Source organism: Pygoscelis adeliae, unplaced genomic scaffold (genome assembly GCF_000699105.1).
Source record: "Pygoscelis adeliae isolate BGI_AS28 unplaced genomic scaffold, ASM69910v1 Scaffold27, whole genome shotgun sequence".
In the NCBI taxonomy this organism is placed as follows: domain Eukaryota; kingdom Metazoa; phylum Chordata; class Aves; order Sphenisciformes; family Spheniscidae; genus Pygoscelis; species Pygoscelis adeliae.
The window spans coordinates 5747638-5771757 of NW_008825410.1; the positions used below are offsets into that span (position 1 = coordinate 5747638).

The window sequence follows — 24120 nt, forward strand, 5'->3', positions numbered from 1 at the left end:
GTTATACATCTCTTCTACTCATACAAATGCTTAGCAATCATCTATCTGGCAACTGTATATTTAGGACCTGCTTTGGGATGTGGGTTAAGTCTTCCAGGAATATTGCTGATGAGTGTGCACTAAAGACCATAGGCTGGAGAAATCAAAGCTACAAAGATTAGGATAGGCAGCACTGAGTATGTGTAGGTGCTGGACAGCAAGCTGTCTAGCTGCACATGCCAGTCACACATCACATTACCCATGAGAAAAGGAGAAGAAAGGCCCCAGTGGAGTGGTACAAGATCTCTTAATCAATCTTTTGGGTTCATTACAAAAAGATTCAAATGTCACCCATTATTAACATTGAAAGACCCAACAACTGTACCTCCATTAGTGATCTCAAATGTCTTCAGTGAGAGCGATCTAGAAAGTCTATACTTCTAAAGAATTTCTTCCTGAAATTATTTCCTATCCCTTCTTCCTGCACTGGAATTGTATTCAAATCTGTTAGCTGGGATTGGTCAGCTGGCTGCTTCCCAACATGAGCACAAAGAAGTCATATATAATAGGATCATCCTGTCTTATGGGTCTCTTAAAGGTCAGTAAACCCTTAGAAAGGTCCCTTTTCTCCTTGTTCCACCACCCTAAGCTGACTAGGACACTGCCTCTTCTTTTATTCTTTTTTCTGAGTACAAAGATTCTTCACAGTTTTCAGCGCTCAGGGTTATAAACCTTCCCACTTCCTTGGAAGGTCCTACACAAGGTCTCACCTTAGTTATCCCCCCAGTGATCCATTATCTTCCTTTACATCAGGAAATTTTGTCTCGGTGGTACAGCACCCTACACTTAGTTCTTTGTAAAAGGTGGATTTTTTAAGACTGAGTTTTTCAAAGCAGTTTTGTCTCGTTAGGAAGTGTACAGTGCCTAGCATCATTATTGATTAAGGTATACAGACACCAAAGGTATAAAAGCAAAAAATAAGAAGAGCATTGTGGCTTCTGTGACAACATCTGTGGAATGTAACTGTAACAACAGCAGAAATGGGAAATTGCAGTAGAATTGTTTGTTCTGCTTCTACAGTTCTTGCGATTATCTGCTCCAGACAGAAAAGCATGTAACTTGTGTATTTTTGAGGAGTAAATCTAACGCTCTTACCTCCAAAACATCGTAGTCGCAGTTTGGGTGATATTCAACGTCGAATTCCTGAATGGTGAGTTGAATGCTGCTACCGGGTGCTGTGTGAATGTACCAGATGCATACCCTATTGCTTGGGTATCTGTTGGGGTAGCCAGGGCTGTGAAATGAACCAGAAGGGCCAGAGAGTTCTCCTCCACAACCTGACAACACAGCAAAGCAGCCCATCAGTGAGGGGCTCTGGAAAAACTCACCGACAGTTCTGCAATCAGCACAAGCATTAGCACTCCTCTCATGCATAAAGGTGTATACCGGGCTTGAGGGTCTGCTCTATCACAGGGAACTGAGGTCTAGCAGGGAAGAGAAACTCAGGCATGGCAGGCTGGACCTGCTGGCGCTGCCTGTGCAGTAAGCACTTCACCTTCTGTTTTGGCATGTTTCTCACCATACCTCAGCATCTGCTTTGACAGCTGAAGAAACTGAGACACAGAGCAAAAAAAGTGGCATTTTTTGTATCAGCTTTTAACTTTGATCAGTTATAGAAAGCTGAATCAGATCCATCCTCAGCTGTTACTGACCTCAACATACAAAAAATAAGTTATCAAGGGGAGGGCTTCCTATTATTGTAAAAATGCCATTTCCCACTGCTTTAGAAATCATAAAATTAAAGACAATGCAATTTCCCTCAGCCCACTGAGCATGATTACAAGCTGCCAAGTCACAGTGGATAAACTGGCTTTCTGACATTTGGTGTGTTTAATGTTCTTTTTTATTGAATTGTAACTGTGCAATTGTAAGACATGCCATGTTTGAAAAGTTATGTATTTTCTTTTCAGATAAGAAATTATTGTCCTAACCTCACTCCCCAGCCCCTTGGGTGATTAAGTTCTTGCATATTATGAGCTAGATTTAAAAAAAAAAAGATGCAAAACACTGGATCAAATGCAGGCCCTGATTTGACAGCACAAAGCAGCTGGACACCTGAGACTGCAGTTTTATCATTGGTTTATGGTGACGTGGCAATGGCCACACTCACCTCCTTTTGTTGAGTTCTTGGGAAGACGCTCTCCCTGACCCAGTCCCTGGGTGCAGGTGTCAGCAGGGTGGGAAGGCACAAAAGCCCTTCCCAGTGTCAGGGCCAATTTAGATTAGCTATATTCATGGTGAAACCTCACCTTTAGAGAAGCCAGTAGCGTGGCTGTGTATCTGTCACATGCAGAAAGCAAGGGAATTGTGTGTTTGATCTGATTTTACATGTGTGTTGCTCTGCCTGGCAGCATTTTTTTTCCTCTCTACATTACAAGCCCCCAAGTGCTTCATTTAGGCACTAGCTAATCTTTTGCTTACACAGCTTTTATGGGGTCACTCAAGCATTGTAAGTAAAGCCCACACTCCATCAATCTCTTTGGCTTCATCTCCAGAGGGAACGTTCCGTCACATAGCAAAAAAGCCCCAAAATACTTAATAAAACCATCTAACAAACCATGAGCTCTATATTCCCAGAGGCAAATACTGAGGTATGTCAGAAGTGATAAATAGCATCTGTATAAGAACTTTTAGTTATAGGAGATATTTTATAACATAAAACAAGTAATCTACCCCTCTGACCTGCTCAACTAATCCACACAGATCTGTAAAACTCCCCTAATCTCTACTAAATCTATGCATAATTTGCAATTTGAACAAGGTATCTTTGGCCATTGCTCTGCTTAACACTCTTTTTTTCTTCAGGAAGCTATAAATCAAGATCTTCAATTAAATGCAAATACTTTCCTCAACACCTTCTGTGAGAAACTTGTGGTTATTGAAGGGTGGCTGCTGAGCCCCAGAAACATTTCCATCATCTCTACCATGGGGTCTTTCAGCTCCTCACTGAAAACTTGAGTTTGGCTTTGCCACAGTTGTGTCTAGGGCTTCTAGGACTGCAAAATACAAATCTATGAGAGGAAAGAGCAGCAGGTCTGAAAGGGAGCAAAGCAATAAGAAGCTATTTTAAAATAAAAAAGAGCCATCTAAATGTGGATGTGAGGAAGATGTCTCCAGCTATGCCAGCGATGTAACACAGATCTCCATCAGTCCATCACCCAGTACTCACTGGAAAACCACCTTTGAAACACAAGAATTCCCACAACTGAACAATAGTTAGCTATAACCCTGGAAAGCCTTTACATAGCTGAGGTTGACGTCACAGGTGAATTGGCTTAGTTCTTCCTTTTTCCCCACCTTGCTGCACATGATGCCCCATAACCCTGAGGTGGTTTGGTCTGTAGCCACACAGCTACATTGTCAAGCTACCGGATGTCTCAATCAAAGAGTGAAAGAAGCTTTTAAGTGTATTTTAAACCAATCCTGCCTTCAGTCCCTCTGGAGAGAGAAACACAACCGAAAAGGGTAGTGCACTTACTTCTGCGAGGTGGGTAAATGTTAAGCCCCTGAAACTTTGATATCCATGAACATTTCAGCAGAGAGACAGAGAGGAAGAAAGCTTCAGTGTAACGCACCACCCCATTTTTTTTCCCAGTGCCATCAGAAGATGGCCTAATTTTCCTCAAAATAAACCAGGTCAACGGGTTTTTACAACTGGAGGGAAAAAAGGTGTCGGGGGGGGGGGGAGCCTTACAGCTGAATTTGGAGGGTGAGTTACTCTCTTCCTTTTCCCTCAGCAGCAGTAATGACACGGCCGCTGAGGACGGACTTCAGCAGGGGAAAGCAGCCTCGCCAGCTTGGGAAACAGAAAGATTTCTCAACAAACAGACTTGATGGCTTGGCTCCTGAGGGGGTGGGAATGGGGAGGCAGGGGAGTTTCAGCAGGCAAGAACAAAGCCAATTGCTATTTATCTCAGCCTGAAGAAAGCTGGGAACATTTTAAAACTAAACAGGCAGTTATGACTCAGCTTCTCCTACCAAGAGTTTCCTGATAGCCACAAAGACATGTTTTTTATTTAAACCCGAAACGGCTCAGCTGAGTGGAAAGCTTGTGTGCTGCGCTTTGAGGCACAGACGTTTCTTTCTATGCAACCCTTGCAGGTAGCATTCAGATTACTCACGCTCCCTCTCCAGAGTGGTTTATATTTTCTCTGAGCTCAACCGATATTCTCTGGATGAGGTATGTGAAGCACATGAATAAGAACACCAAACTGTTGTTAATGTGCCATTTCTTTTCTTCCAACTACAAATGTTCCCAGAAAAGGCTTTTTGTTAAAAGAGAAGTGATTCTTTTTAAGTGCTCCAGTAAAATGGAGGTGAAGTTTAGATCTCTCTGATTCATTTCTTATAATGAATGTGCTGAACTAATGTTGCCAACCATTTATTAATTGTTTGCAAACAGATTGGAAATTGCTTGAGTTTATGCCTAAGTATTCACTGACTAATAGCTGAAAAAAGGACTCACTGATCTTTGCAAATATGTGAACTTCACACCTGAACTATTTTGACTGACCTGCATATGGAAGCAGAAACCTCCGTATCACAGCAGAAACAGTCTCTGAACTCTCTGGCCAACTGGCAGAAAGTCTATATATTATGTTTCTGCTCTTATATGGATGAGGTAAGAATCAGTTCTGTTGTGCTTTTTTGAAAATATAGATGCTAGATGATTTTAACAAAATATTTACAGAAATACTTAAGAGATCAAAACAAATGTTCCTGCCTTCAAATTCATTTGCTATATCTATAGAACACTAAAATGAGGAAAACATAAATAATGACAGAAAAACTTTTTGAAATGCTTACAAACGTTGTATGTGAAAGATTTGCCCAGCCTTAGAACAAAAAAAAAGGAATTTTCCAGGAATGCTGTTTCATAATGAGAAGCAAACTTTGATTCACAAACTTTGCAGCTTATATTTCAGTTCCTGGAACATTATGGGTCCTTACTATTCATAAACTTTTTGTCCTGAATATTTTAAAAAGGTGAATTTAGAATTTGATCCATAGTTTATTCAGTGTCTTCCCCATTTTCATTAGCCACGCAATTCTTGTAGCATTATCCCTTTCTTTGATTGGATCACAGATACAAGCCATCAAGGAAAACTAAACTGCAAGTATTTTTCATATTATTTGTGTGTTACCTATGAAGACAGATTCCCTGCCCTAAGATGCTTATACTAGGCTTTGAAATCTGCCTTGGCAGATACTTAAAATAATCAGAAAAGGTATCAAACAAATTACATTCATATGAATGGTGTTCAGGCTGAAGATGTAGGTGTAGACGCAGATGCATATTTATTTACATACATATATGAATATATGTGAATAGGTGTGTGGATTTTGCATTTAAAAGGAAAACTTCAGGAGAGATGGCAGTCCTGTTTTTTTGAAGCATGCATTTGTATGTACCGTATCCTTTTCCTATTTTTTGAGAAAGCTAAGAAATACATTTTGATTAAACCTGGGATGTAATTTCCATACAAAAGTGGCCTGCCTACTTTATTAAGATATTGAAATAGGAAAAGTCTAAATGATGATGTAATCATCTCAGCTAATTAAACTTCTTCCATCTCTGGCATCACTATTAAATGAACACAAACCTTCTCCCAGTGTTTACATTGGTCTGCAAACATCAGATTAGAGTTTGCTTCTATCCAAATAAATGAAATTTGTGCTGTTTATGGCAACAAAGTAAAAAAGATTTGGTCTTTAGGGGTAAATAAAAGAGGAAGCAGAACCTCATTGCCACATGACTTCAGCTCTCACTGAAATAATAGTAAATAATCTGAAACCATTTTGTTCCTAGTGAAACATCTTTAAAAGTTTTTCTCAGCACAGAAATACACAGTCTTGCTGTATGTGGACAGCTATACAGACAGCTGCACTGTGGAAAAGTTTCTTGCAGCTGAACTGCATATGGCATATGCTCAGTTTGTGCAGACATCCTTGCAGTCATTTTGGAAACTTCAGCCCTGCAGTTAAACTGAGAAAAAAAAGGGAGGGGAGATACTCTTTTAGTAGGGTAAAGGTCCTGGAATTCCCTTGAAAAAAGCTTAAAACAACTACCTAACCTGGTGTTAGTTGCTAGGAAATCAGACAACAAATAGAAAGCTCAGGAAACATATATTTGGTGTCTTTGCTTTCCTCTGGCTAAAATCTAAGTAGTCACTGAAGATTGTGCAAGGGATGAATTATAGATGTCTTTCCATATTACTGCCTGTCTGGTTAGCAGATGGTGTTCATTAACCAAAGAAGAATCCCTATTCTCATAAATAATTATAGCTGAATAGAGAAGTAGTAATCTGTGGAAACCTCTATTATTTGCGAGGTTTTCAGATATATTTATGGGTATGTTTTAGCCACACGCTAGAAAAATCTGTTCCATAAAGTTTAAAGTGAACTGGCACTGTTCCTGTGAAATCAGAGTTAGGGAAATGAAAGGATTCAGAGTTGTTCCATTTGTTGTGCTCATGGTGAAATATTTCAGTAAACATTAACTGACTTTAGCTGCAAGGAGCATGTAGTATGAACATTTGCCTGTACTACACTAATACTTGCATGAAGTATAACTTGGATTTGATTCTGAAATCTTTTGCTCTCTTGAGTAGGTTTAGTTCACACTGGGAGAAGGTTTAGTTCATCCAATGGAGCAAGTTGGGTAATTTTTGTGATGAAGTTTTATGCAAGAGAGTAAAACTTCAAGTGAGAAACTGGTTTTTTTTCTTTCTGATTTGTTAATCACTTCTGTAGCTTCGATTATTATTGTTTTATCAGTCTTCTGAATTCTGGTATTTTCTTAAACATGTTCCAATCTGAAATCAGTAAGATGGATAATAAATAAAGATAGACTACTGGGACCCAGAGACCAAGAGGCAAATTTAGGCATTTAAACAGGAGATGATTCCTCCAAGATACTGAATGGCCACACTTCCCGTATCAGCTGCCAGTGTTCAGTGTTAAAAAATGGCATTTTCTAGCTCTCAGACATTGATTGAACTGTTCAGCAACATGTATTTTAAGAACATTTTGGCCCTTATTCTTATATATTAGTTTGGGGGGTGGGGGGAGGTCCAGCTTGCTGAAGAAACAGAAATGAGTTCATTCTTAGTTCTCATAGAGAGTAAGATTTTTAATAGCCAGACTGAAATACAAAAAGCCAGCTCTGAACATGGTAGCACCCACAACTCAAAACAACTGCTCAGAGCTTCAAAAGATCAGAGCCTGTGCATCCTTCGACTTAATGTGACAGAAAGACACTGAAAAGGAACAGTCATTTTTGAAAACTGAACAAATGGCAATTTGTCAAAGGCTGCACAAGAAATCAATAACAGAGTTATGATTCAGGTTTAGGAAATCTGGGCCTCAGCTCCCTCATTGACCTGCAATGCAATATTCTCTCCAGCAATCCTAATGGATGCCTAGCAAATGTCTGCAGTGAATGACTTCTGCTTCCTAATCTAATCTGTTTCTGTTATGCTTCCCTGGAGAACTAACAAACTATTTCACATTTTACCTGACACATATACTGAAAACTCCAGTCTTTAGTTACTGTAGGCCTTTTAATAGTTTTCATCTTCTGAAAATACAGACTCAGAATAATGAAAACTTCTGATGAATCAAGTGGCTTTCTCCACACCCTGTCCATCAATCATTTCTTAGGGAAATACAACAGAAAGAAGGTGACGGTGAAGGAAAAGAGCAATACAATACTTTGGGGCTACATAATTCTTTTCTCAATAGTATGCTTTGCTTCTTTTTTAAAGGGGGAATTAACGTGGATTTTTTAAAATTATTATTAAAATAATAATTTTAATTATTATTATATGTTCCATTTGTTAATTATATGTTCCATTTGTTGTGCTCATGGTGAAATATTTCAGTAAACATTAACTGACTCTAGCTGCAAGGAGCATGTAGTATGAACATTAAAATTATTATTTTAATAATAATTAAAATAATTATTTTCTGTCACAGAAAACTGAATACCGGGTGCAAATTTTGACTATGCTGAGAAGAGCCAGTAGATTTTATAAGCTCTACTGACAATCAAGCAGCCTAATGAGTAAGCTTCCAATGAAATGCAGATATATATATATAAAGCAGTCAGCTCCTACATGCACATTGCTTAATAAGGTAAGTGATGGGTCTAGGAAATATGTGTCTTCTCAGATAGTGACAGTTGTCACTGGTGTAATTTTGCACTGAGACACCTTTGACCTTTTGGCCTTCTGTTTGGTTTTTTTTTTTTAAGGAAAGCAATTCAATTGGCATGCCATCTTTGCAACATCCAGACTGTTACCAAGAGTTTGGTCTTTCTCAAAGGGCCAAAATATGCCCCAAAATGTATCTGCCTGTATTAAGCTTCCTAATAAACAGCAGAAGCAGAATGAGCACTTTGCAAATTCAAGCTTTCCTCTGGTGAATAAGCCTCTTGAGGCCTTGGCTGCAGAAGAAAACATTAGTGATTTAGCCAAATCAATTCTAAATCCAGCCTCGTCAACAAAAGCCCCTTAGATGAACAGTGTTATTTCAGAACAAAAACCATTTTTAAATTTAATTGTTTGCACTACAGCTTTCCATCCAAGTTAAAATTATATAGGATGCTTTTAAGCATAAATAACAGCATTCTCCTAAGATCAGCTACTAATTCTGCCTTTAGGAAAGCCTAAAGACTGGGTTTCCTTCAGCAACCCAGATTAGCAACTCAGCAACTGAAAAGCAGCGACTCAGCAACTGGAAAGATCAGATGCAAATGTTTCAAATCAAAACACTTCAAATTTGTGTTGTGTGTGGCAGCAGGAGCTCTTCACTCTAGTTATCAATGAGGTAAGCCTTTGGCTTTTTGTGATCACCTCATAACCACAAGCAAAGCTGCTGGGAAGAGTGTCTGAAATGAACTGTATCAGGCACATGGTGGCAAATATAAGTGCTGCTCTCTTTTATCACCAAAGCATGTGAATGTCCTTGATACATATCTCATAGATGCTTCACAACTGCTGGTTAAGGAGCAAATGGACAGCCTGAGAAATAGTTCACAGCAGCTTGAACTCTAGAGCACACATTTGTCACTTGAGCAGAAGTAAAAGCTCTTCTCTCAGCAATATATATAGCCTTGTTATTTTCTTGTCAGGTGAGATGTTACCAGATCCAGGTTTAGATTCTCTTAGGGATTCACCCTCATGGAAGAGAGGACCTGAATGCTTCACTCTGAAATACCCAACACAAAGCTGCATCTCCTGATGAGCTACCCTAGACTAAGGGACTTTCTCCACTGAGCTTTTTTTGTGCATTTGAAAGATTTTCAGAAGGGAGAGGCAAATATAGCACCCCGACCACAGGAACATATCTAATTTTATCCAGTCCAGGCCAACGGTATATGCCCAGACAACGTAGCCACCAAGTGTAAGAGGAATACCCATATTTGTGCATGACACCAATCGAGAAAAAAAGGAAGTGCCTGCAATGAACAAAAAGAAGATGACTGTGGTGAGCTCTGGAGGAACTTGCACGCATATTACAGGCTGTCAGGAGTCGCAGCTGTGACATTCGAAGCCAGCAATGACATTCCCTAGGAGCCAGCCCTATCTGAACCCACAGATCCTGCTCTGCCACTCAGACACAGCCCCTTATTAGCAGTCTGGGCCCTGTGCAGCATTAGGCTGCAGTTTAATGTCCAGGAACTAACAGAGGGGCAGGGCCAGCTGACACAGAAGTGAATGTGTAGTGCAAAAAAGGAGTGTGAGGGGGTGGGAGAGGGCTGGAGAGAACGGGAAGTAAGAGTGCTTACCACGCAGGCAGATTCTGGAAAGCTTTGAGAGCTTTAGAAAAGAAAGTTAACCCAGCACCATGACTACTATATGGAGCTGATGTCATCTGGCTGTGCATAAAAGCCTCCACTTTTTCTTCTTTTGTGCAGTCCCAGAATGACATCACCTCGAAGCACAAGAACGTACCTTTGTGCTGCAGCACTTCCCCTGCTGGCTCCTGCCACACATCTCACTCCTCCCGCATATGTCCCTCCTTTGCCCAGAAATGCTCCTTGACCTCTGCTGAATACACAACACCACTGTCTAGTCGACGAGAGCCCTTTGGGAGCCCGCAAACGCCAGCAGTCTGTGGTAGCACAGAGGAGCTCCTATTCAAACAATGTATAGCATGCCGTACACCTCAGCAACCCACAGTGGGGCCTCTGCAGCCGATTTCAGCTGCTTTACAATGCTGTCAAAGCTGAATGGTGTGAACTGATTAGACAGACAGGGCAACTGTGGCGATTTAATTATTTTCAAGGTTGGATCCTCTTTGATGGGATGTACAATGGCACACAATTTAATCTTGTTACAGTCCAATATTGCTGTTAAATAAGCAGTGAAAAAGTTGCATTTGTATCCTCACTTATGAAGAAACTGCAAACATAGTTCACAGTTGTACAGTCAGTAACTGATTTGTTTATAATTAATTGGCATGTATGCTTGCCTATTTAATGAGGCCTGTGACAGCCTTCGTGACATGCAAGAACAAGAGAAAAAACACCCAAAGCACATCCTCGCCCATGTTGTTTCACGCAGAGAAGGGGGTGGGGGGCAGCTGGAAGTGAACATGCTACCCAAGAAAACAAGCACCATTAAATAAAACTAGAGAGAAGCCTGCACAGAAAACACAAGCCCATAGGAATGGAGCAAACTGAGGGCTGTTTCCCATTAGAAAGTCCAAGTCACCCACAGTTCCCCTGTAATAGCATATATATCCTGTTCAGTACAGAAATTCTGCAGATGCCCCTCATCCCTGTGCCTATTCCTGCAAAAGAAAGCATATTTCACTAACAGCTCTCAGTGTCTGGTCACTGATGATCTTCGAAGGTGTGCACATGCAGAAACATCCACTGGGAAAGTATTTGAGGAATTATGAGGAAATGCGATGTTTTTAGAGCTGTAATGGGTTATTTCTACTTAGCTGACATAGGGTGGCATAAGCTGGGACTCCGTTACACATACAGGGAAGAAGGAAACATACCTTCCCAGAGGAAACCTGGTTAACTTACCATTTACATGCCACAGCATCTGGAACCCACTTCTAGTGTTCAGTCCGTCAGAATAAAACACCACGTGAAGGCTGGTCCCTGTAGTGCTCCCTGCCATTGGAAGAGACTGTCCACAGAAAGTGCCTATCAGGTTGGATTGTGTATCAGGCCCATCATAGAGCTGAAATGAAACAAAAAATATCCCAGTGAGTAAAAAGCAGCTCCCCAGTTCTTAATGTTTTGTACAGGATGTCAAAGAAAAAGCAGTGAGACTTCTTGCACTGGCCACCTTTGCACAGCAATATGAGCTCTGGGGAGCGTGGAAAGATCTGGATGAAATGATGAGCAAATATAACTGCAATATGTCTTTAAACCTGGCTGCACACTGTGTACAGTAGGATGGATTTGCTGTTTCTGTTTTGGTGTGTATTGGGGGTTGCTGGGGAAGAAGATAAAGGGCAAATGAAAATGAACTGAAATAAAAAGAAAAAGGGGATGTCATGGATCTGATTTGACTGTGCTCAGTGCCTCCAAATCCCCCAGTGACAACTCTGTTTACATCTCCATTTCTTTAAGACTGCACTCAGGTGCAGCCCTCAGGACTGATTGAACTTGTGACAGAGAAAACCAAGCAGGCAGCATCACCAGGGCCTCCCAGAGTAGTGAGGACAAACTGAAAACCAAAAGCAAAGTAGATCCTCAAAAACCACAAGGCAAACTTCACATGTGTTTATGTATTGTTTCATGATCTTATGCTAGTGTCCTGCTTTGGAGGAGAAGTGGACTGAGTCATGCTTTCTGAACTTTTGTACTTAGAAACACTTTATGTTTGATCTCCTAGTCGTATTCTATTCTACATGATGTTATTTTGACAGTCAGTGTGTTGGCAGATGTGGCCAGCCTGAAAATCTTTCTGTCCCCCAAACACAGATGAGAAATCCTCCATCCCACTCTTAAAACATCACCACTCAAAAAAAACCCAACCAAAAGCCCAAGCCCAAACAAATAAAATGCTAAGGAAATATTCCTGTATTTATATCTTGAAATCTGAACTTAGTCATACACTCACATTGAAATGAAAAAACTTAATACATGTTTTGATGGGGTGATAGTGGACGCTTAGAGCTTTTAAGCCTTTTTACATTAGTTGTCTCCTAACAGGTTTAAAGGGTCTTTCAAATCCAAGTTTTGTGACTTTTTTCAAATCCAGTAAATCACACTGAATATGCATCTACGTTCCTCACTAAATATCCCAATGCTCAGTCTCAATTTTCAGGGGTGAGGTGTATAATTTTTGCAAAACTGGTAAAAATGAGACATTTCAGCTAAATTACCTTTGACTTATGATACCAGATTGCCAGTTGTTGCCAAGTTAGGAGTTGCTTTATTATTTCTCCTTTTGTTACTATGATTCTTAAAGTTTAGAAAAACAGCAACCCTTGTGCTTTTTTATCACTTTGCCACAGTTCATCTGATCTTCTATCTCACAGAGCACATCTTCCTAACACAACCCAGCAAATTACTGGCACAGAAACCATGTCTGAACATTCTCATTGTGAATTTTTGGCATGCTTCCTTTCAGAATTTCAGCAAAAACTTTTCTCTGTTCTGAAGCCATCACCGTAAAGTTCTCTCCATGCAAAGAATCAAATCTATGATCTCTAGAAAAACAGCCAAGGTTTATTTATCTTTGCTCTCCATTCAAATCTCTTTTCCAAATACCTCTGTTTCCACTAAGAATTCTCCTACACTCAACACGCATAGTATGGAAGTATGATATTACAGTAAACATTGATTAACCATGCTAGCTACTAATTTTTGCACACGTCTTCTAGCAGACTCACATATGGAATGAGTAATTAAACCCTCAGCTTTTCTGTTCAAGACGTTGGTCTTGCAGAAACTTCAGAAATCTTGTTGTTGATTTAAGACATAGTTGGGGCCAAGAAATCTACTCAAATGGTTTCAAATCCTCAAGCAGACAGTCTAGTTTTAATGTCTTTTTTTTAATAAAAAATAAATTGGATGTAGTTCAGCCAGAAGTTAGGCACAAATTGCAGGAATAATTCTATGGTAATATTCCAAGGTTTTCAATCCTCTAATGCAATGAAAGGCTCAGACCATGAGAAGTGTATTGGAACTTGAGAACTATCACTCCGTTTGGTATGGTTTCTCTAGATGAAATCAGAAAAGCTTGAGAGTTTCTAATTGCAGACCATTGCTGGTAGTTCTTGCCAGCTTGATCACACCTTGATCAGATGTGTTTCATAATAGATATGAAATTTTCATAAAGATTAGATGTTAAGAAGTTGAACATCCATCTGTATTATTTCCAAATGTAAAGCTTGAAGGACCGCCTGACAGACAGATGAGCTGTCCCATGCCCAGCATTACAGTTATGACCTTCCTCCAAGTCAGGCTGAGAGCTTTACACATTCTTTTATGGCTTAAGTTCAGCAAAATGAAATAAAGTCAGATCCAATTAGATTTTTTTAATAGCACTACTTCCTTCGACAGCTTTGTGGTATATACTACTCATATTTCTGTGGATTCAAGCCATGGAAATCTTACACCAGAAAAATATGAATGGGGAAGAATGAATCAATGTGGAGATCATGAATCTGTGCTCTGAACAGAAGCAAAAACTGTGTTAAGATACATATTCAGTGATCGGCCGTTAGCTTCAGTGATTACAAATGAAAAACCATTCTAAAGAACTAGGGACTAAATCATACCCAGAAACTTTCAAATCCAAACAAAAAAAAAAAACCTTCGTGAGTGTCCTGCAATTTTGATTCATCAGGGGAGTGTTACTTTTATCTAAGACAGCGAATGTCACATTTCTATGTAATTTCCCCTGAAAACAGTCCGTCAGTTTTTTGAGACACAAAGAATGGTTACTATGGCAATCCCTTCATGCCGTGCTGCCCCGTGGGTCTGGGTTCAGAGCAGAGTTTCACAGGAAATTCGAGTGCTTGGCCAGCTGTAACTCATTGAGAGAGGCAGAGCACGACTGCTAGAATTACAGTGGGTTTTTCAAGCTGTCTTTCACGTCTAAATGAAGGGAACAGCTGTGTGTTTTCACAGGGCATTTTGAACTTCTCAAACCACATTTTGCTCTCACACAAATATGGGCAAGTGAAATTGAAGCTGAACACAGGTCTCATGAGCCACAATTTCTCTTCTGATCTCTTGAGACAGTGTTTCTTGTTTAAGGGCCTGCTTTGTCAGCTGTGCTATCCTAAACTGCCGCGAATCGAGGGGAAGGTTCTTCCCCAGGCTAGGTACTCCCTTGGTCTGTGCAAGACAATTGAATTTTGGGGCAGTTTATTAGTTGCTCTGGTACTATGCTTACTCTAGGAACTGGGGATTGGGCTCCCTTCCAGCTACTCATTGGGAAGAAAGCGCTTGCTCCCATTCTGTGTAGATATTTGTTTCATAATTTATTTATTTGTTCAGACCTTTTAGCCTCCATCAGAAAATCCAAGGGCTTCATAATGATTTTGGCAGACAATTCAACAGGCAAAACATGCAAACATCTGCAACACACGTTCAGATCCTTAGCCCCGCCTCTTTAACTGAAGCAATTGCCCAGCAGAACCCGCAGTGTTCCATTTCATCAGCCTGCACCCCGGCACCGGGCCCAGGCGGGGGTGCAGTACGTTCAGACGAACGATTAGGCATGGGCTCAGTAACCGTTAAGAGAAACTCCTTATCAGGCTGCCCAGGAGCAAGCATATAGGCTGACACAAAAGTAAAAAGGGGAGGTACTAGCTCTCTAAGGGATGAATCAAGCTGTAGGGCTGCCCTGCAGCAAAGTGGCAGCTGAAAACCATCTGCTGTACATTGGAGTGGGGCTGGGACAGCAGGACTAGCCTAGGCTGCGGGAAGGGTTTGGCTTGGGTGGCTCTCCCAGAGGAGACACCATGGTCACCAGTATTACATTTTGGCTTTTCTGCCTCTTCAGCCTGGAAATATGTCGCTGACACCAGTAATAATGCTCTGGAGGCCACAGATGTTCACCTCTCTTTGGAGGAGCAGAGCAAAGCAGCATGACCCGTGTCACAGAGAAGCTCATTGCCAGAACTGGAGCAAGGGCTCAAGGACGGAGATGACCGGAAAAAGGAGTTTCTGCTGCATGGAAAGAAATAATGATCTCAAACAAATGGGAGGAAAGAAACTTTGAACGTGTTCCATTTGGGCATACTTGAAGCAGGGACATTTTTCTAGCCAAGCGCCTTGACAAGCTTATTCCTTCTTGCAAAGTGAGACTGACAGGAGCCTTCCAGACAGGTAGTGGGACTCCATCTGTTCAGTTTTCTTGACAGGAAACCAATTTTTTTTTAGGGCAAAATTTCAATTTTCTCTTGGAGAACTTTATTTCTGTGAAAAGGCACTTTTTTCATCAGGAAAATCATTATAAAGGAAAACCCCCAGCCTAACCTGCTCTGGAAAAAAGCTGCTCACATACATTAGTTAGGCACAACACATAGTCTTGATCCAGAGATCATGGAGTCTTCAAAGACAAACTTTCAGTTTCATATGAGGGGAAAATCCATCCTATGAATATTGACAGTTCTCATTTTTATGGTACTGTAAATAATTCTATTATCAGATGTCATTAATTCATTATATAATTATGAGTCATTATATCAATAATTGTCTCAATTTGAGTCTTGAAACAAATTTTTTGCAGTCTGAAAGCCTTTTTGTGGGGACCAACAGCAACAGCCTGGGCTGTATTTGCAGAACTTGGAAAAGGAGGTTGCTCCTTGGATCAGATCAGCATAGCTGCGAGTGCCCCACCCATTGCCAGAGCCTCTAGGACATCCTCGAAGAGCTATTCTAACACACACAAGTACCCCTTTCCTCTTAGAAGTGGGAAACCTGATATGGGATTGTTTTGTCTGATCTAAACACTAGAGGCAGTGATTACAGGTATCTGAGCAGCTCTTCCTGAACGGGTCGTTTTTTGAAAAGGAAATTCTGATGGCATCGCAACAAATATGTTGCCAGAAAACAAAATGAAGCAAAAACCAGACAAGTAACAGAATGCACTCCAAAGTGAGATCACCGTTAACTGTTAAAGCAAGAATTAAATAAAAATAATCCATTTCCAGGCAACACATTTCCTTCTAGAAGAACTAGAGTGCAAGCTTAAGAACCTGCAGGTCTGTCAGCCAGAGAAAAAAACAACAAACTAAAGCTCCAGGATGTGGCACATTGCGCGAGCTTAGCACCACGGTGACATAGTTTTCATAGAAACAAAGGCAGCTTAAAACTTTGAGCGATTTACTGTGTGGAGCCTTGTTATTTCTGCACAAACAGGAGAACAAAATAAGGTTATGTTCGTGCTTGCATGATGAGAAGTGTTTGCAATTGCCACTAGAAAAAAGCCCTCCTTAAGAACTCATTCTAAATAATATTTTAATATGATTATTTAAATATGTCTATGCCCTAGACGACCTTTGACAAAACTCCTTGCTCTGACCACCGTAGGCAACTTTCTTGTCTCCACACAATGACACACTTCCACTAATTAACCATTTTATTCCATAGTACAATGGAGTTTGACATCGTGCATCACTAGACATATAGGCACACTGGTTAATCTTGCTGGGATTTATCTAACATATGGAAATGTATAAACATCTAGTTTTTCAATAGTAAGAGTTGTATCTGAGTCTATGTTTTGTCTCGTAACCTGAGCCCGAAATACTCAGAGCCCTTTGAAAGTTTCAAGCAAAGTTAAATTCCACACTGGACTGCAGTGATATTTTTTAAAAAGAATTTTTCATCTCTTACATTACCACTTACTACCTTCTCAAAGAAAACAAGAATTTCTAACTACAGGCAAATCTGCTCATTCCTGTCTTTCTAGGAAAGGTTTATTTCTGCAAATGATATAGAAATAATAATTTTCTTTGGCAAGGCTCTGGATTTATTATAAGAATGTAAGAAATGCAGGGTGTATCTTTGGATGAAATTTTAAAATTGTTTTAGATATAGGAGTAGGAAACTACTGCTGTTTAAGAAAGGAATGCCTAGGAGGCATCCACCTAGTCAGTCAACCCTAAGACCTGCACTCAAAACCTTATTTGTTCAGCATGATATTTTAAATCCTCAAGTCTGTATTAGGAAAGCACCTCCACCTAATCACCATGCTGTCTGGATGGAGAAGGTCCCAGCCACCTGCAACGGGGCAGTCCTGGAGTCTCACCCATGCATGCAAGACAAAGCAGGCTGAGTCAAAAGCAAGGCAGTCCAGTGCAGGAGTGCCTCTGCAAAGCCTGCCTTTCTGCTAACCACTGTGGGTTCTTTGACCTCAAATAATGGCTCCATTGCCTGGGGCAAACCCAGGCTGCTGCTTGTACTGCTCCTGACCCCATGCCTCTCCCTGAGGTACAGGCAGAGGTTTGCTCTCATGGCCAACATCCAAACAGGTCCCTGAAGTGTCTCTCCTGCCTTTGCCAACCAAGGGGCTGCTTGCGGATCCACACCCTTGTGGTAGCGGGATCACACGTGCTTGGTCACAAGGCCGCAGCTATTTTGGTAGAGTGCTTTCCTCAATGTCTCAGAAATTGCGGCGGTTCCTCTACAGCGAGAATCCACTCGTGGTGAAGGAGCAGGATACTTCTGAGCTTGGGACAATAATATTTCCAAAGTTATTCTTCAGCAGAAAGCTGCTACTGTGGGAAAAGCTCCTTACAAAGAGGCAGGGCTGTGCCTAGGGACACAGCAATCGGGGTAGGGGGGATGGAGAAGGTGTGCCTGCTCTGAAAAGCCCAGGGGAATCTGAGCAGTTTGCAGTGCTGCTGACTCACGTGCAGGGCTGAGTGCTGCTCCCCACGTGCTTTGCCAGCCCAGATGAACTGAACTGCCAGTGCAAGCAAACATCACACTGACACCATCAGAGGCCAGAGAGGGCAGGATCTACTCTGGGAATCCCCCCCATTTGAGAAAATTTGCATCATGCATAACTATGGCAACTGAGAAGAGCTGCAGCTTGGTCTCGGCAAATGAAGATGGGGAAAAAAGGGAAATATTCCTGCCTCTTAAGCTTTCAGGAAAGCAAAACCGCCTGCTCATGGGAACAACAGGGAGGGGAGGGACAAGACCTTCCTCAAAGTCTGGTGTGGTTTTCTCTGAGTCGTCTGGGGGCTTCCCTTTGATGAGGGGAAGCTTTGACCAATTCAGATGGGGTTTCTCCAGCCACCACGTAATTTCGTATTGTGATGCCTGTGCTGAGTGGGATAAGCCACTTCATTGCACAGTCTCAAAGATGCTGGCCAGGCTTTCCAGAAAAATTTGGAATACAGAAGGAGAACAGAGGAGAGAAGAATCCATCTGCAACCAGATGAGTCCCTAGTGCCCTTTCCCCAACAAGGGGCATGCACACTACCATCATATGGTAGTATTTCACAGTCATTTCATTGTACAATACTTTTTCCTGAAGGTACAGGCAAAGTCACATTGCTCTGAGCTGGCAGGGTGTGGAAAACGCTGAGTCCATGAAGGTCTGACTCACTTTGTGAGTCCAAGAGCAGAGTCTGTGCTGGCTTCACTCGTGCTTCTTGTCATCTGAGGTTTCTGTAGGCACCATGCAACTTTCATCACTGACAAATTTAGCTGTCTTGAGGGGTGAGGGGTTTTGTGTGCGCATTTGTAGGTCTGCTTCTAAGTAACCTTTCAAACAGCAAAGCCAAAGTGTACTTTGATTCTGGCAATGCAGGCAATTGGGAAAACAAAAATCTGAGCCCTGAACCATTCTTGTCTAGGGTGGGCAGCTTTTGGCCCGACACTCTCCTTCTGAGTATCCAGATCTCTCACTGAAAATCAGTGCAAGGGCTAAGATTTCCTTGTGTACCAATGGTGAGGCCTGCCACAGAAACCCAAGGAGAATTGTAGCTTTTATCCTTACTGTCTTACACTGAAGGACTTCTTGTGGAGGCCCATAAACTCCTGAAGGAATCCAGGGATGGGCTGGCATGCTGCCAGCTTGCATGGTAATACGTTAATGGATACCACTGCAGTCTGGCCAGCAGGCTGTAATTTGATGTCTGTATGCAGAACCTGGATGGGTATATTTAATATATCATCTGCTTCCCCAGGGTGATATACTACCGGTGACTTTTTGTAAATCAATGCATGGCCATAAGCAAAGCCATTCTCTGTGCTTGGAGAATTCCTGCAGCACTTTAAAAAGACACACTCATGAATAAAACGTAATAATGTTAATCTCCTAATATGGTTTAAGCATATTTACTAATTACAAGTACAAAAGGGAATAAAACTAGAAACAGGGTAAGCTTTTTTTTTCCCTATGATAAGCTAATAAAAAAAGAGGATGACCAGCTGAGTGCAAGTGACAATTATCTAATGCAGTATTCCCAGATGGAGAAAAAGGATATTATGGCACATCCCTGGAATGCTACTGTGGTTTAAAAAAGAAAAAAAAAGGACATATCCTGTTACCACCAGAAGGAAATTAAACAGTTCTCAGGAGCAGATGCCATATTAATTACTGTACTCATTTGATAATATTCCACATACAAGGATGCAATGGTATTTTAACCACCCTGAGCCTAATTGCTGAAAGAGTCTGGACTGCTTAAGTACACTGGCAGTAAGCAAGCAAGGAAGTGCTTTATTCCAGATAGGAACTCTGTCCTACCCTGCAGCAGAAGGAAGGCTACTGTTGTTATCAGGCAGTCATTTGCCCCCTTAAGATGTTTTTTTGCATTAACCCAATGATAATTCCATCCTTGCCACTAGACGACTAACATGCTGCACAGACCAAAGGGGTGAGACTCAAACAGAGCGCTCTGAAACTTGTCTTGCTGCATGACACAATTTTATTATCTGCTTCTCAGGCTGGTGGCATCTTGCAAAAGGCTGGGCAAGGTCTTCCCTGTACTTATAGAAGCAGATGCTAAACAGGCTGGACTTCAAGGGATGGTTGTACTTTCTGAGCAGAAGAACATAGAGGGAGATTGTCATTGAAGGACAGAAAGATTAGTGGTTTTCAAATCATATTTTTCTTGGATAAGAAAGGACTTTCAGTCCTACTGCAAGACTCTGATCTTCAGGGCAATAACATGACATTCTCCTTACTTATAAAATAGCTTTGCCTCTGTGGTGATTATGTTCTGTCATACTAAATAAGAAGGTAATTCATCATTAAAGATGGGGAGTTAAATATATGCTTGTTCAGCTAATAACCTGGTGAATGTAGAGGAAGGAATGACATTTCTATGTCATTGTCTGCAATATCTCACTGGCTACAGCCTGATGACTCCTCTAGAAAGACTAATGTTAGGTTATTAAGCCAAGTCACAGCACGCAATATAATTTAAAGACCATCCAATCTAATTACAGTTAGTGCAGCATCTCTAGGAAACAGTCTGCTATTTGGTATGCCTTGTATCATATCATTGCCACTTCTGTACATGTCTTTATCACAAGCAATTCATCTCATATTCTTGAAACTGTGCTGTAAAGCTCCTTCCAAAATGTCACACATCCTGTGAGCATTACTAGCAATGAGCCAACATCCTCTGACAGGCCATGAAACACTGCATGCTGCTCATTTGCTGAGAAAGTGCTCATATGAGATTCACGCTAGAGACTGACATTATAAAAACTGCAGTTTTGCCTCCCTCTCACACTGCCCCTTCTCAATTTCTGGCACCTATGCACAGGGGCAGAAAATTGCCACCAAGTCACAAGAACAGGGCTTTTTCCTTCCTACTTGACAGAGGTATAAATAGTTGTATGTGCTGAAGCGGTGGAGATGCAGGCCCTGTCCAGGCCAGACCGACTCAGAGTCACTCAAGGCTCCCTGCAGAGGGGGAATGCTGCTCACCATGAGTAACGCCAACCAGCTGCTGCAAACTGTGGTCTGGCTCACAAGGAGCATCCCATGATCAAAGGAGAAAAGGAAATAGGTAACACAATACATGGCTGACTCCTCATTGTACAGCTGTGGCTGCATTTCAGTCTGGGACAGCCACGCACTGTACTTGCACTTACTTGTACTCTTTGGACATCTAACTATCTTTTTCCTTGTCATATATTCGAAACAGTTATTTGCTCTAAGTGATTATAATATCTTTGGTAACTGACAACCACTAGGAATACCTGTGTGTAGAAACTTTTGGTTTTGTCATTATTCTACATATTTAATTTCTGACTCATATGTGGACTAAGCCAGGGAGCAAATAGCAAATTAATATATTCTGTGTATATCAGACTGAATTAGTCATGAGGCAAAATGCTCTTGTATACTACATGTGGGTTTGGGTCAGAAGTGTAAGTCATAACTAAACACGAAGCTGAAGAACAGGCCCTTTTCCAGTATGGAGACTGGGACCAAAACCACAGTTTCCAGTGGGCCAGGTCCAGCAGTACTCAGGAATGCAGCTTGCCCAGTCTAGCTGTCCCTACTCCACCAAGCACCATGATTTTCTCCTTCAGAATTCAGAAAGATTTCAAAAAAATCAGAGCTGTAGTTTGAGACATTTGCAATGTCATAAAAATACGTCCACATGCATTAAATCTATTTCTCCCACTGACTTTTAAAAGCAGCTCTGCTATTCTTTTTTGCAACTGCCATTTCTTGATTGTACTTTGCTCAGGCAGGTCAGCTCTCTGCCATAACACCTCTGCAACACTTAATCTTGTCCTTCTCCATCACGTATCACTTTCCCTTACTCCATCTACCACCATAACTGTGATCATCACCTAATCCAACCTAACAGCTAACTCTTGTCCTTCCCATCCCCAGCCTCCCAGCAAGTAGCAGCAAATACTGTCACCAAGCCTGCCATGTGCTAGCTGCCACTGAGCACCAGGCTGCTACTATCAGGGCTGCCACAAAACTGAGAAGATAAGTAGGGTGTTACTGCCTCCTGCAAGGGGCTGAGGTGGGAAAGCTGCTGCCATCAAACCCAAAAGAAGATGGGAAAAGGGGCACCTAAAAGCTCCTGGGGAAAAAGAGCACCTGATCAGCACCAGTGGCCACTCCACTTTGTGAGTGTAGCTACATAGAAACTGTCTGAGCAGCAGCTTCTCATTTCCTCCAAGAAAATGGTGAAGGGCTCTGGCACATGGCCCATGCACCACCCACTTGGACTACAGTGAACAGGATTATATCTCTATTTTCTCAGTGTTATACTCAGCCAGGGCATCAGAGCTTTCCCCTTTTAGGCCTCTCTGTAATAAAAGAACCTCAAAACTAGCATGTGGCAGTAAAGCAATTTATCTTAGCTGAACAGCTATGAGTTGGGGGTTTTTTTATTAACCTTTTTTCCAATTTGCAGTGGCGTCAGACTCCACATGGATTTCAGACAGAAAAGTCCCAAATATCTGCAGTCTGCTTAGAAAGTGAACTGCATGCTTGTTCCAGATGATTCCCCCTTTCCCCTACACCACAGAGCACTCACAGCCTTGCCAACATGCTCCCCTTTCGCAAGACGCAGGGTGGGAGCAAACACTATTCAGTTTCCTGGCTGGTTCAACCTTGTTCTCTTTTTTACACTACGGCACATATTTATGCAGCATGCAACAACCAAATGAGAACATCTTTTCCAAGTGGTATTTCTTAATGGCACTTGGAGAAAGATTTGTAAGTAATGCCACATGAATTGCAAATTAAATCCTCCTTAACACACTTTCATGACACTGTTTTTCCCTTGCGTTTTCCTCTTTATACCTCTTTCAGTCTGTATTTTCTTTGATTGGAAGCACTGAAAAATTGTTAAAACAAAGAGTGCAAGTACTTTTCTGCTCCCTGTCTCCTCACTCCCTCCGATATGTTTTATTTCTATCCTTTTAAGTGCTTTGGGTCAGGTCCTTGCCTCTGGCACTATTCCTCCAGCCTTGACTTACACCTAGAATAGTGTTTTCTGGCAAGTTTCTTGCTCCTCACTGGCTGGCTCCTGTGTGCAGGGCTCCTGCTTTTCATGGATCAAGGGCTTAAAGCATCTTGCGACTAGCACTGGCCTCTCCACTTGGCTCCAATGTTTCCTTTCCAGCCTCCTCACAAAAATGAACCAGGGTTTAACAGCTTTCAATACAGTGCCCCTTGTTTATTTTCTTCACGTCTATTCTTTCTTTCCATTCCTGACCACAAAGAGAAGAAAGCAGGAAGAACACCACTTTTGCCAGTTTATTACCAATTTTGAGCTGTGAAAGCTGGCATAGAGGTAGCAAGGGAGGATGTCTAGAGGGAATAGATTAGCCCATCACCAGGCCTGTTGCTGGACCTTCTGCAAGACCCCAGTGTAAGTAAGTATCCCCAGAAACGTGGGCTCTGTTCCTTAGCCCTCTCCTTGGCTGTAAGTAGCCTTCTCTAACACTTCTCTAAATTTCAATTCCTCTTGTGCAAAACCTAAGTAGAGCACAGGGGCTACATACTGGCATCCTGTACAAGGGTGAGATCTGAAGGATGGATTCGTTCAGCATAACAGCGAAACTGTAGACAGGAGATTATAATCCTCAGTATAGCAGTGACCATGACTACACTCTACTTTCCACAGTACAAAGTACAAAACTGAGAGAAAATATTGTTTCAGTTGTCCTAGAAATAAAATTTTTGAGGAAATGAAAATAAAGGATACTTGGCTTTAGATTGACTAGATGGTTTTATTTGGCTAAAAATTTCTCATTTTGTTTGTGGGTAAATTCAGTTTCTTTCAATCCCTTTGAAGAAGCAGATTAATTATGAAAAGGAAAATATAAACAGAAGACACAGCAACCCTCCCTTTAAAAATGTAGAAATAACACATTTTAAAGTTTTTTAACATTCCCCACTCCTTCTCAGATAAAAACAAGAGGAAAATAATTGGGCTCATTGCCTTTTTGCAATCAATTTACTAATACCAGGATTTCTTCTTCTTTACATGAAGCTGGAATCATGATATCTCACTTCACCCATAAAAGCCAGTGCATCTAATCTAAGGTGGTAGCTAGACTCTTTATAGCAAGTCTAGGCACCTGCAAAGTGATTCATCCTCCCTATTGCAGACACCTGTCTTAAGGTAGGATGAAGTGCTCTCTGG

At 41.4% G+C, this 24120-nt stretch overlaps 1 protein-coding gene across 1 annotated transcript in view; it reads right to left on the reverse strand.

Annotated features, from left to right (window-relative positions):
* The window catches only part of CUBN (cubilin (intrinsic factor-cobalamin receptor)), a 149291-nt gene that overhangs the window by 82432 nt on the left and 42739 nt on the right, over positions 1–24120 (reverse strand). The window contains 2 exon segments of the mRNA XM_009330547.1: positions 1135–1316; positions 11081–11240. Coding sequence (XP_009328822.1) covers positions 1135–1316; positions 11081–11240 — 342 coding nt within the window.